At 39.6% G+C, this 13,300-nt stretch overlaps 1 protein-coding gene across 2 annotated transcripts in view; it reads left to right on the forward strand.

Annotated features, from left to right (window-relative positions):
- Nucleotides 1-1,351: 1,351 nt before the first annotated feature.
- LOC131335994 (probable serine/threonine protein kinase IREH1) overlaps nucleotides 1,352-13,300 on the forward strand; it is a 29,945-nt gene continuing 17,996 nt past the window's right edge. Inside the window, exons 1-6 of one of the 2 annotated variants that reach the window (XM_058371597.1) lie at nucleotides 1,352-2,222; nucleotides 3,876-3,946; nucleotides 4,061-4,243; nucleotides 4,340-5,734; nucleotides 8,801-8,973; nucleotides 9,604-9,850. In XM_058371597.1, the coding sequence (XP_058227580.1) occupies nucleotides 1,490-2,222; nucleotides 3,876-3,946; nucleotides 4,061-4,243; nucleotides 4,340-5,734; nucleotides 8,801-8,973; nucleotides 9,604-9,850 (2,802 nt within the window). In that variant the 5' untranslated portion in view covers nucleotides 1,352-1,489. The remainder of the gene's footprint in view (nucleotides 2,223-3,875; nucleotides 3,947-4,060; nucleotides 4,244-4,339; nucleotides 5,735-8,800; nucleotides 8,974-9,603; nucleotides 9,851-13,300) is intronic. The other variant, XM_058371598.1, reaches the window with a different exon arrangement.

Raw genomic sequence — 13,300 nt, forward strand, 5'->3', positions numbered from 1 at the left:
TCTTTTTAAACGGCGTCTTCTCTCCTCATTAAACCTGTCTATGAAAAAAAAAATTATACTCATGAGGATTTTTTTCGACCCATAGCATATAGCTCATGAGAATTTTTTTACTAATATCATATTAGTATTTTTTTTTTCTTTCAGCATGGTTTTTTTCGTTGATATTATCTTATTATGTAACTCATGAGAATTTTTTATTGATACAAGTGTATTTTCACATGTGCTTCACATTGTGTTGTGTACTCATTGATGTAGTTGTTCTTATATGTAAGAAAGTTAAAATTAAGATTCAGCTATGAAAATTAGAAAGAAATCGTAAGAGTAAGTAATTGAACGTAAAATAATTTTTACAGAAAAAAATATTTTAGAAGAAATGCAAAAGGAGTTTTTTGATTAACGTGTGAATCTACACATGTTATTAAAGTTACGAAGAATCTGGTAAATTGCTCCTTGAAATATGATAAATGATAATTGAGAAATATTTTGGGAGTAATTATTGAGTGCCCGTAGAATACTATATGTGTTTTGGATTGAAAATACTTAGGTAATATTGACTATTGAATTAGAATCGGAGGATCCTCAAATTATCTATGAATTGGACGGGAGCTGAGCTCAAACCGAACATGTGGGCTTAGGCCCCGTTCTGGAAACTTTTTTAAAAAATAAGTATTTATTTTGCCACTTCTCATTAAAAAATAAGAAAGGTCATTTCACAAAACCCAAATAAAAAGTTCCTTTCACATTTTTCAAACTCAAAAATCATGTAAATGAAAAAAAAAATCAATTTTTTTGCACTGTATTAAAGATCTCAATGAGATCTATCAAACAAGATCCATAGTGATAGGAAAATTATTTGCGTAAACACATGATTTTAGAGCTTGAAGTTGCCTTATACAAAAAATAAGACTGTTGCTATGATAATGAGCGCCGGCGGAGGGAAATCGTACCGGCGGCCGCGTCGGGCTGTCTCCGACCACCGGACGGCCGATCCGAGCCGTCCAAAAATTCTAGAAAAAAAAACCGAGGGGGCCTTCGCGGGAATCAATGGCATCCAAGGTGTGTAGGGTGCTTGATCCGATTGCCCCGCCGGGCTGTGTCCGACAATCGGATCAAGCACCCTACACGCCTCGGATGCTGTTGATTCCCGCGAAGGCCCCCTCGGTTTTTTTTTCTAGAATTTTTGAACGGCTCGGATCAGCCGTCCGGTGGCCGGAGACAGCCCGGCGCGGCCACCGGTATAATTTTCCTCCGCCGGCGCCCATTAGTTCCTATATAAATTCTGAAAAATAAGCACGTTCTTCTTATTTTTTGGAAACAAGCCTTCTTATTCAACAAAAAATAAGTTCCTATTTGGGCACTTTTGTCCTGCTGTTACTTCTTCCAAGAGATGTGTTGCAGTAAAGGGCAGCCCTGGTGTATCTGGTGGGCGGGCGACCAATTCCATTCCGTATGCTGGGAAAGCGTAGAAAGGAAGAGTTAGCAGAGGAAAATGGTGTTCAAAGGCAGGTTCTTCTCATCGAAGAAATCGGACCCATCTAGCCCAGAAGGATCGAATAGCCCTCGATCGCTGGGCTCCAACTCCCCCAGTACCAGATCTGAGAAGAAGAAGGTCAAATCCACCAAAAACGATCCGCCGCCGATCAATTCTACTACTAATAGTACTAGTACTAGTACCAGTACTGCCGTTAGGTTCGGTGCCAAACAACAACAGCAACAACAATCATCATCATCAGTAAAGAAGAAGGATAATAATAAGGATGTGAAGGGCAAAGAGTCGTTTGAGGAGACTACTAGTCAAGGTCCAGCTCCTCATTCCGGTTTGAAAGTGTCACCGATTGTGGCGTCGTCGCTGGGACTGAATCGCATCAAGACGCGGTCGGGGCCTCTGCCTCAGGAGAGCTTTTTCGTGTTTAGTAAGGGCCAGGGTGGGTCTAGTAATCTTTCCAAGCCTCCTGTTGCTTCTGGTGCTGGCGATGACGCCACCGTCGCGTGGTCGTCTTCGTCTTTGGGTTCTGGTTCGGGGGTTAGTCGAAAAAAAAAGATGGGTTCTGAAGAGGAGAAAGATGTTAAATTTGGGGGATGTAGTGTTATTGATCATAATAACAATGGAAGCAATTCACACAGAATGTCTTCGGAGAGTGGACCAACGTCTACAGACCATAGTCCCCTTATTCAGACCAGGTCTAGGCTCCGCGATGCTGAATCTTCCTCAGAAGCTGCTGGTAAGTACCGATCATCAACCATGGTTCACAATGGTTTAATTATGTGGGTGAAACTTAATCGAACATAAGCCGTGAAGATTGCTTTTGCCCAGAATCCTTGACAAGGCAACTGGCTTGTGTTTTGTTTTCCTGCATCATTATCAGTATTGAGTTCCAATAAAAGTGGTATCTGCAGTTAGGGTTCATGTTTTTATTGACGCAAAAACTGTGTTAAACATGATTGAATGGAGATGAGGCAAAAACAAGTTGATACTTTGTATGTGAATTGGGCAAGCCTTGATTTACTCAGGAAGTGGACGCATATGCAAGCAAATTGGGCAAGTGTAATGATGAAACTAGTGGTAATCTTGCATTTACAGGCAGTTGCTTGTACAGTATCACATTTTTGGATTTAGTATTTGTACCAAGGGGCTAATGTCGTCATGGGTTTGTTTGGAAAATTGGTTTTTGTCACTTTTATCTGACATCGCTTTCCTAAACAAAATGATATGGCGAATTTTGAATTTTTATGCCAATGCGGGATGTCTTTGTAAAGCGTGTTGGGGTCACCTCCCCCGTCTTACCTCGGAAGTCTACATTGGTGATCTTAAGATAAATAAGTACAGGTGTTGAATCTAATTCTCAGCCACTTTAGCTAGCCCTATGTGATTCTCGTGGTTGTCTTTACGTTTACGGTTGGATCTTTTCCTTGACTGAGTGCACAGCCCCCGAGCCCACACTCAGGTACGTGGGTTTGCTCTTGTATCAAAAAGAATGACGGCGGGAATTACCCTAAAAGGCTAGCCAATGAGGTTGACAAATTTGTGGGACGAGGTGTTAAATAAGTAACAAAAGAAGATTTGTAAAGCAAAGGATGCCGATAGCCCGATACAATTTTGTCGACACCATTGAGCATTACATTCATGTTTAAATGAAAGAAACAAAAGACGTTGCTGGTGCAATTTGATTTAGACACAACGCAAGCCTAGGATAGGAGTCGAAGATTCTTATTTTTTGGTTAGGACAAAGATAAGCAGTCGAATTCCTTTTCTATTGGCAAAGAGTCAAAGTCTTTTTCTATTGGAAATTATTATCATTAGTGCACAAGCCTTTGGGCTACTTGAAGAAAGTAGATATCTTTTCTATGCATGATTCATTGCCTCTAAAACATCATCCCCATGCAAGGAGTCATGAACTGCAACTGTTAATGTGAGATGATTGTTTCATGCTGGAAGGACGAAAAAACCTACTAGGGTGTTGGTCCATATCCGACACATGTTAAACAATGTCATTTGCCGAAACCAAGTTGATGGCGTGTACTTGTTGCACCATGATGGGGTATTATATTGCTGTAAAGTTTCTAATTACTATGATGTCTAGGAGACATTGACAAAAAGGTACTATTTTTTTTTTCCCAGACAGCTAGTTTCTCAGCTTAAGTTTTGGTGAGAATGAAGAGGCTAAAGAGTATAAGGCTAAAAAAAATCTGAATTGTTATTTGCGCACAAGGTTCACAACTCTTTTGATACATTTAGTGTTGGTGGGTAGCACCTTTCGTATAGATTAAACTTTGGCCTCTGAAATGGTACCGGTTAAAGATTTTGATACTTTTAACTCGTAACTAGTTGGCAGTTTGTATTTATTCCTTGCTTGGATTTCCTGAATTACCCTCAGGGCAACGCAACTCATCTTGGCGCCATTCTGGAGGCTTGAGAAGTTCAGATTTTTGTACTCCTGAGATGAAGGTGATTTTATTTGCTGCTAACAGTGCATTCACGTAGTATAAATTGCTGCACTTTTGCTAATTTATCATTTATGTCTTATGTGTGTCTTATGGTTGGAATATGAATGTTTACTAGGCATCATATGATTGTGAAAATCCCAAGGAGTCTGAATCTCCTCGGTTTCAAGCTATACTTCGTGTCACAAGTGCACCTAGAAAGAGATTTCCTGGTGACATAAAAAGTTTCTCCCATGAATTGAATTCCAAAGGTGTACGGCCATTCCCATTTTGGAAGCCTCGAGGTTTAAACAATTTGGAGGTATTTAAGTTCTGGTGATATTTTTGTTTCCTTGCTACTGTCATATGTCGCGTTTATTAGTGCCACTTTTCTTGATTAGTATGCTTTATTATACAGGAAGTTTTGGTAATGATAAGGGCTAAATTTGACAAAGCAAAGGAAGAAGTGGACTCTGATCTGCACGTATTTGCAGCAGATCTGGTTGGGATTCTGGAGAAGAATACAGAAAATAATCCTGAATGGCAAGAGAACTTAGAAGATTTACTAGTTTTGGCTCGCAATTGTGCTATGACATCTCCTGGAGAGTTTTGGCTTCAGTGTGAAGGCATAGTTCAAGAATTGGATGATAGGCGTCAAGAACTCCCCATGGGTATGCTGAAGCAGCTTCATACTCGTATGCTTTTCATTCTCACAAGGTGTACGAGGTTGTTGCAGTTCCACAAGGAAAGTGGGTTTCCTGAGGATGAAAATGTTTTTCCGCTCCGTCAATCTCTGCATTCTGTTGGTAATAAGCAAATTCCTCATGGCATCACAAGGGATGGGAAAAGTGACAGTGCTGCAAAGACTTCAAAAGTGCCATCAACAAGGAAATTTTTCAGCCAGGAACAACATGGATTAGATTGGAAAAGAGACCATGATGTTATGCAGCCTGGAAAGTCGCTCTCTCCAGCTTCTGCTGCTGATACATCAAAGAATTTGGACTCTCCTTCTGGCAGGGATCGGATGGCTTCATGGAAAAAACTCCCATCGCCTGCTGGAAAGAGCACAAAAGAAGCTGCTCCGGTGAAAGGGGAGAAGAATGGCATTAGAGTGGAATCGAAGATTCTTAAAAACAGGAGAGGAGCTTCAGATGAGGATTTGGCTATTTCTAAGTCTCCGGAGCTTGCTCCCGTTAAAGATTCTCATGTGCATTCAATAATTCCTTCTAAGCACCAGCACAAAGTATCTTGGGGTTACTGGGGAGATCAACCTAATGTATCTGATGACAGTTCAATAATTTGTCGTATATGTGAGGAAGAGGTTCCCACATTGCACGTGGAAGAACACTCGAGAATCTGTGCAATTGCCGATCGATGTGATCAGAAAGGTCTACGTGTCAATGAGCGCCTTGTTAGAATTGCTGAAACTCTTGACAAGCTGGTCGAGTCTTTTTCACAGAAGGATTTCCAACATGTCGTAGGAAGCCCAGATGGTGCTAAGGTAGCAAACTCTAGTGTTACAGAAGAGTCTGATCTTGCATCTCCCAAATTCAGCGATTGGTCCCGCCGAGGCTCAGTGGACATGCTTGATTTTTGCCCTGAAGCTGATAATTCTGTTTTCATGGATGATGCCAAGGGGTTACCGTCCATGTCATGTAGAACCCGTTTTGGTCCGAAGTCTGATCAAGGAATGACAACTTCTTCTGCGGGTAGCATAACTCCTAGGTCTCCGTTATTGACCCCGAGGACCAGCCAGATAGACTTACTATTGGCGGGGAAAGGTGCCTACTCTGAGCATGATGATATTCCTCAGGTAGTTTTATGTCTCATCTATTAAAAGTCTTGCTCTTCTTCCCCTCCGTTGTTTCCATGTTTCTTGTTTTGGTCTTAATCAATCTTTCACCCGACGGTGTCGATATGCACAAGGGGACAACATGACATTATTGGATTTTGAATGAAGAAGCGAAGTAATGAGTAAATCTGGGCCTAGGGCTGCCCTTTTTGATGCTTTCCGGTTTTGGTTCGGGGGCATGGTTATATTGTATAACGTTCCTGAGTGCCTCGAATTTCAGAGTTATTGGGGAGCCTCTACTTTTGTGGCAAAACTTTCTGAGAGGAGTCACTTTGTGAGTATATTGTCAGAGGTTAGGTTTGTCTCCGGTCCTTCCCGCCCATACCCCCTTCAATTTTGGATTTGTTATTGTGTTGACATGAATTCCGAAGAAGGTAGGACATTGATAGTGAAACACAGTAAAATACATGTACATCTCCTAGCAAATTATAACATAAATACTGCTTAATATTGTTAAGTTTGGAAAGTAAGACGCCGAACATATCATGTGTTTAGTGTCCTACTCCCTAATAATCTTCTTACCACATACATACATACATGTATATATATAGATGTATTTTTTTATTTCAATAATCTTTTCCTATATGGTACGGAGTGTAGGGCTACTAAGAATCAACAGGCAAGTCAGATTGAGTGTAGCAGAAATGAGACTAATGAGATGGAATTAGAATCGAAAACCTTCATAGGATGGCAGGGGTAGCACTGATAGAAGATAAGATGAGAATAGATTAAGGTGGTTTGGACATGTTTAGTCTTAGATCGGTCAATGCGGTGGCTAGGAGTGATATGGCTCCTGTAGATGGTAGCATTAAGGGGGAGGGGTGGACCAAAATTGATTTTAGAGGCGGTAGTTTTGGAAAATCTAGGTTTCTTGGATATTGCGGAGCAATATGCCCTCAATAGAACTCAATGGAGACAACATATTCATGTATCCGACCCCAATAGATTGGGACTTGAAGCTCAGTTTGGTTTGGTTTACTTGTCCATTTCATGTGTTACTTTATTCATGAGTATGATGTAATTTCTCTGATCATTGTGGAACATATTTAGATGGTGTAAGTTGCATTGCCACGGATGATGGATGTTGGCCACATAGATTGTGTTGGGAGGGGTCCAGTAGTGTCACCAAAGATTCCTAGAATTTCGATCATATTGTTAATTGGCGTAGCCAATAGAAGTTATGAGTGCTCGTGCAACTAATGTTTCCAGCAGTGCTGAATTTCGATTTCAAGTCTTACACGTGTGTTATTTGTTGTAATTAGCGTCCCACTTATGTATAATACGGAGTAGATAGGTAAAGGGGTTCTAGTTTTTGAAAATCACTGAAAGGATGCAATCTTGTGCATTAACATAAACACAAAATATGTACCAATAACGTAAAGGAGAAAGCTTTTTGTCACCTTTATGTGAAAATCTCTGCAGCAAAAGCAGTTGGGATAAAGGATCTCTTTGAATAGGGAATGTATCGCTCACTTCACATTAGGGTTTTCCACTTCCTTGGAGTTGTATACGCCTATTCTACTTCAGCTTTAGGCACCGATGTGCTAAGAAGCACGAACTGATCTACCTGCCTCATGTATTCGTGTTGAACATGACACTCTAGACACGTGTTGGGTGCCCAGTTTTTTGTTTTATATCATTTACTTGGAGATGTCGTTTACACTCTAGGACAGTTTTGGATATTCTTGGGACACGTTAAGGACACATTAGGAGGTTAAAATGCAACTCTTAAAACTTGGCCCTTAGTTAAAAAATTTCCTTGTTAGTTTGATTCATGAATACTTATGCGGTGACTGTTGATTTGTATCTTCTATAGGTTCATACCATATTTGATTCTTCATTATGTTTATAGTATTTGTGGTTTTATCTTAACTTGTATAGAAGTAAAGTTTTTGACTTATGAATTCGTAAGATGCCTCTAGAATATGAATGGTTCCATATCAGACGTCACGACGTGTACCCAACCTGTATGTACCCTAATCGAAATGCAGTGCCCCTGTCTATCGCGTATCCATATTCGTGCTTCTTAGCCACCAAGAATACAATGGTGACACCTGTTGAACTGTATATTGTTTTTTACTCCTGCATCTCGTGTAACTTTAGGTCTTTCCCGTGCCCTAGCAGTTCCATTAACATTAAACTTATCACTATTGTTGACTATTGCTTCTACTGGTCAAGATCTTCTCACAAACTGTTCATGGAGCACTGCTCAAAACTTTTTCTTCTTCTTCTTCCTCTTTTTTTTTTTTTTTTTGGAAGCTGGCCATATCAGCGACCCTCTATATCCCCTTTAAAGCATACTACTGTACTGTATAGGAACCTAGGAAAAGCGACTTGTGGCATGATCTAAGCTTGCGTTGGTCTCTTAATCTTCCAAAACTACTTCTCTGTGAGTCATCGTTACATAACTTATTTGTGAACGGCAAGAGCTGTATACTATATGCTACCAAATTTGATTAGTGTCGTTGAGAGCCTGGTTCGAACTTAACAGCAAAAGCCTCCTTCAGCCTAGACACATAGGGCAAATTGTGTGCCTGATTGATGTAAATGATTTCTCGACAATGGATCATATTTGTGTGCCTGATTGATGTAAATGATTTCTCGACAATGGATCATATTTAATAATCTATATATAGTAAAAAAGCAAGCAAGACAGATATTTGCATGCTAAATTTTTGGAATCTTCCACGGTTATGTTGGTCTGCTATATTATGATGAAATTTAAATCTTTGTAGGCCAGATTTCAAATTATTGCTAAAATGACCCATGTTCAGGCTAAATTACCTTAATCTTCAATTTTCATATCTCAGGGAAATTTTCTTGGTCATTAATTGTGTGAAATAAGTAGTGTACGTCTCGTTATGCCTTTTATTGGTGCAGTGTGATTTCTTTTTTTAAGTTTCTATCTCTTTTTTTTTTTTGGCTGTGTAAGTTTCTATGTCTTTTATGTGCAATATACGACCATTTCTTGTTCAAGGTTTCGTATTGTTGCCGTCAATCTTTTATAACTTTTGCTGATGATTGTAGATGAATGAACTTGCCGATATTGCTCGATGTGTGGCAAATACGCCCTTGGATGATGATCGCTCTTTATCATACTTACTGTCTTGTCTTGAGGACTTGAGGGTTGTTATTGATAGAAGAAAGTTGGATGCACTTACAGTTGAGACTTTTGGAGCTCGTATAGAGAAGCTGATTCGGTGAGTCTAATCAGCAAGATGAGTAATAGCCTTTAACTTTTACTGGACAATTTTCTTTTGATGCTTCCATAATACTTCTGCTTTGTTTGTTTTTGGAAACAAGGACGGGAGGGAATATTTTACTTTTTCTTCTATATACATTTAGAATTTAAAAATGAAATAATGATATAGAGCCGCTTTGAGGTCCCTATGAAATGAGGCATGGAAGGGAGCCACTACGAAGAAGTTCCTATAAATGAAGGGTTTATTGTGTTTATTTTTCTTTTTGCTCTCTTTGGCTAGGTTTGGGGGAAAAAGGATGTATGACATATTGAGGGACAAATGTGACTTACCTTGAAATTGTGAGCAATCTGTTTTATCTTCTTTCTCTTAATCCTTCTCCCGTAAACCAAACAAACAAAGTCCTTTGTAAATGTTTAATATCGTTTTTCATCTTCTTCTACCTTGAAAATCTAACACCGTATAAATACACTTTCTTGTCGTTTCGTGTTCCCTTTTTTTGTTTGTCATTTCCCTGTGACTGTTCTAAGGAACAAGTTGGTTATAAATTTATAATTGAATGGAACATATTCCCAAGTCCTTGCACTTCCTGTACTTCAGTCAAAAAAATAACAAGCAGTTATTCTTTAGGGAGAAGTACCTACAGCTTTGTGAGCTTGTTGACGATGAGAAGGTTGATATAACAAGTACCGTCATTGATGAAGATGCACCTATGGAAGATGATGTTGTACGGAGCTTGAGAACCAGCCCAGTTCATTCTTCTAAGGACAGAACATCTATAGATGACTTTGAAATCATAAAACCTATTAGTCGTGGGGCATTTGGCCGAGTTTTTTTGGCCAAGAAGAGAACAACCGGGGACCTTTTTGCTATAAAGGTACCTTCTTCATAGCGATCTCTCTTCTTTTCTGAGGTGACTTTTGCTATCTATACTTGGTATTAAACATAATTTTCCAACTTAGTTACACCTCTCAAACATGATTTAAGTCGGTCCAGTTTCCAAATTCGTTGGCGTTGCTTAATGAACAGATACTTTTGTTTTATTGATGTTGTGATGCTCTTTTTCTGTGTCAATTACTATGATTACTATGTCCTATTCTTTTTCTGTGTCAATTACTATGATTACTATGTGATATTCTTGTTTCTTTGAGAAATTTTCTTGCCTGTAGCATGTGCAATAAAGAAGTCGGATTATTTAGGTGGAAGTTTCTTGAAACTTCTGTGTTGACTCTGTCCATTTCATTTACAGTAAATGTTATTACCGGCATAAGACATATTTGCATTAAGGGACTCATGATTTGGATGCTCTAGATCTGAGTTTATTGGTTGCAGTAACTCAGTCATGTGTTATAGGAGTATGTGCTTCCATTTTCTTCACCGCTCAGCTTGATTATTTCAAATCTTAGTACTTCTCAATTCAAAGTTTGCATCATCTAATTGTAGCTTGGCCTGTAAAATGTTGACATTATGCTTAGATTGAGTGGTTATAATCACCTAACAGAATGTACCCGATCACTTTTAGACCTTGAAATTCATTCATCTTCTTGAGATCTAGTTAGTCGGGATACTCGAAATTGTTAGACTAGCTACATAACTTGTACACTAGTCAAAATCAATTCGACATGGATATCCTCAACCTATGGTATGAACCTACAAACTTAATTTCATCATCTGATCTGGTGCATGGATACCCTCAATGTTGCAAATCTACCCCTCTCCCAAATCTCCTTGTCTCTCCACCCACCCTCTTTCTCTCTCCCCTTTCTCCCATCCTATCCACCACCAGAGAGTGGGCAACAACAGTGGAGGGAGGGGTTTCAAAGGGATGCCGAAGTTGAGAGTTTTGAAGAAGAGTTTTTCTGTATTGTTTTGTAAAGGTGGGTGGGCATTGGGGTTTCAGGGTAGCAGCTACAGGATGGGAATGGGATGCCATGAGAGAAGTTGGGGATCGTGTCAAAGGGCCGTGGAGGGCAGGGCATAGGCATAAGGTAGGGGGGGTGAAGGGGTTGGTGGGTGGTCTGAATTTTTTTAGTTTTCAGGTTGAGAAGTGTTTAGTCGTTAATTTAATTACGAACGGGCGTAATGGTAGTGAAAACTTTCATTTTCGACCAGAGAGAAGAGGTGGATTTGTTTTCATAGATACTTGCACATTATAGACAATGTTCTAAAAGTCGCTCGGTGCTAGTCAGGCGGTCAGCCACCTTCGAGCGATTAATCGGACTAAGCGGCAATTAATCGGCGCATATTAATTTGTACTCGGTGATTAATCGTTAGTCGGACCTAATCGGATAGGCTCCGCCAACGATAAATCGGTGGTTAATCGCCGATTAATTCCTTGTTTTAGAACACTGATTATAGAGGTGAATGTAGCCTTGTGTGGACACTTGCATTGTAACACCCCGCCCTAGGAGGATTAGCTTAACCAGTCCAAAATAAATTAAATAAATTACCTGATATATCAAAGATATCTCCACAAACACAAAACAAGATCAACTAAGTAAATTACAACCAGCTTCTAAGACAAAATAAACAAAAGAGAGCTATACAAGATGCGTTATGCGTCCACAAAAATATATCACATTATGTACTAGGCCAAAAGAACACCAAGTCAACTCCTATCTCAACTTTTAAAGCCTGTAAGACGAGTAGGGGACCAAACCTCTACATCATTCACCTGAAATGGTATTGTGAGAACCCACTAGGAAAAACCAAGTCCCACATCGGGAAACTTAGAAAGTGTTGAATGATATAAAATTGATTTAGACCGGTTACTGTATAACCTGAGGTTAACCTTTTGAGCCACATGGTTAGGCTAAGGGTAAGTAGGTTAGTCATAGGTGGTATAAGAGTTATGGCATGCTCTTGAAATAAAAAATATTTCAAGCAACTTGATCCATATCCACAATCATCAAAACATTTCAGCATAATATTGGCTAGTCACTCCAAAAACTTTTTGGTTGACTTTGCGCTACTTTCGGCCATTCTTGAATCACTTTTACTTTATCAATAGTAACTTTTACTAATTCTGGGTATTTGGTTCGGTTCTTTGATTTGCTAAAAAAGATAAAATAACGAATAGAAAAGAATAACGGCTTGGATCGGGCCTAGAAACTCCTTTTCACTTACCAACTTCCTTTCACCCACCTCAGCCCAACACATTGGAGTCCTGCACTTCCAGCCATACAAAGCCTCATATAGTGCCATGCCAATGCTGGACTGATAACTATTGTTATAAGCAAATTCAGCAAGAGGCAAATACTGATCCCAACTACCTTGAAAATTGAGTACACAAGCTCGCAACGTATCCTCAAAAGTTTGGATTGTACGTTCGGATTGTCCATCAGTTTGTGGATGAAACGCTGTATTGAATTTCAGAGAAGTACCCATAGCATTTTGAAGACTAGGCCAAAATCATGAAGTAAATCTGGGACCTCTGTGGAGATTCGCAAAGAAGGGTGAGTTAAGTCCAAGATATATCGGGCCTTATGAGATTGTAGAACGGGTGGGCTCAACAGCGTATTAGCTAGATTTACCTTCAGAATTGGCTAAGATACACAATGTTTTTCATGTGTCCATGCTTCGTAAATGCAAAGGAGATTCATCTCATGTGGTTCCTCAATCAGTGGAATTGAAAGATGATATGACCTACATGGGAAAACCCGTTCAAATTTTGGATCATAAGGAACAAGTCTTTCGTAACAAATTAATACCGCTAGTGAAGGTATTGTGGAGAAGTCGCTCAACAGAATATGCAACGTGGGAAACGGAGAATAGTATGCGGAAACAATACCCTCATCTATTTGGACAAGGTAAGTCAATTTCGAGGACGAAATTTTATTAGGAGGGGAGAATTGTAACACCCATCCCTAGCATGCACGTGCATCGCATTTGACACTTAAGTTCATGCTATTTGATACACGTGTCTTGTTAGTGATATAATTAAATTTGATGGTCTAATTAAGTTAATGAAAAAGATTGGTCTTAGCAGGTGGAACGAAGGGTAAAGATATATAATGGTCCATTTGAACCCATACACTTAACCACATGGGATAATTTTTCCCTAATAGACATTCTACGTTATCCTCCACCACCGTTCGTCCACTGATTATTGTATAACGAGAGAGAGAGGGGCTTAAAGGTGGCAACAATGTTCCATTATTTTTGGAGGTTTGGAGAGTTTGAACGCTTCTTTTGTGGCCTTGATTCTGAAAAAAAGAGGCGCGTAGGACATCAAGGACTTCAGACCTATCAGTTTGCTTGGGGGAGCATATAAGTTGTTGGCTAAAGTGATGGCAATTCGTTTGAAGAAGACGGTAGGGAAGGTAGT

Source organism: Rhododendron vialii, chromosome 8a (assembly GCF_030253575.1).
Source record: "Rhododendron vialii isolate Sample 1 chromosome 8a, ASM3025357v1".
NCBI lineage: Eukaryota > Viridiplantae > Streptophyta > Magnoliopsida > Ericales > Ericaceae > Rhododendron > Rhododendron vialii.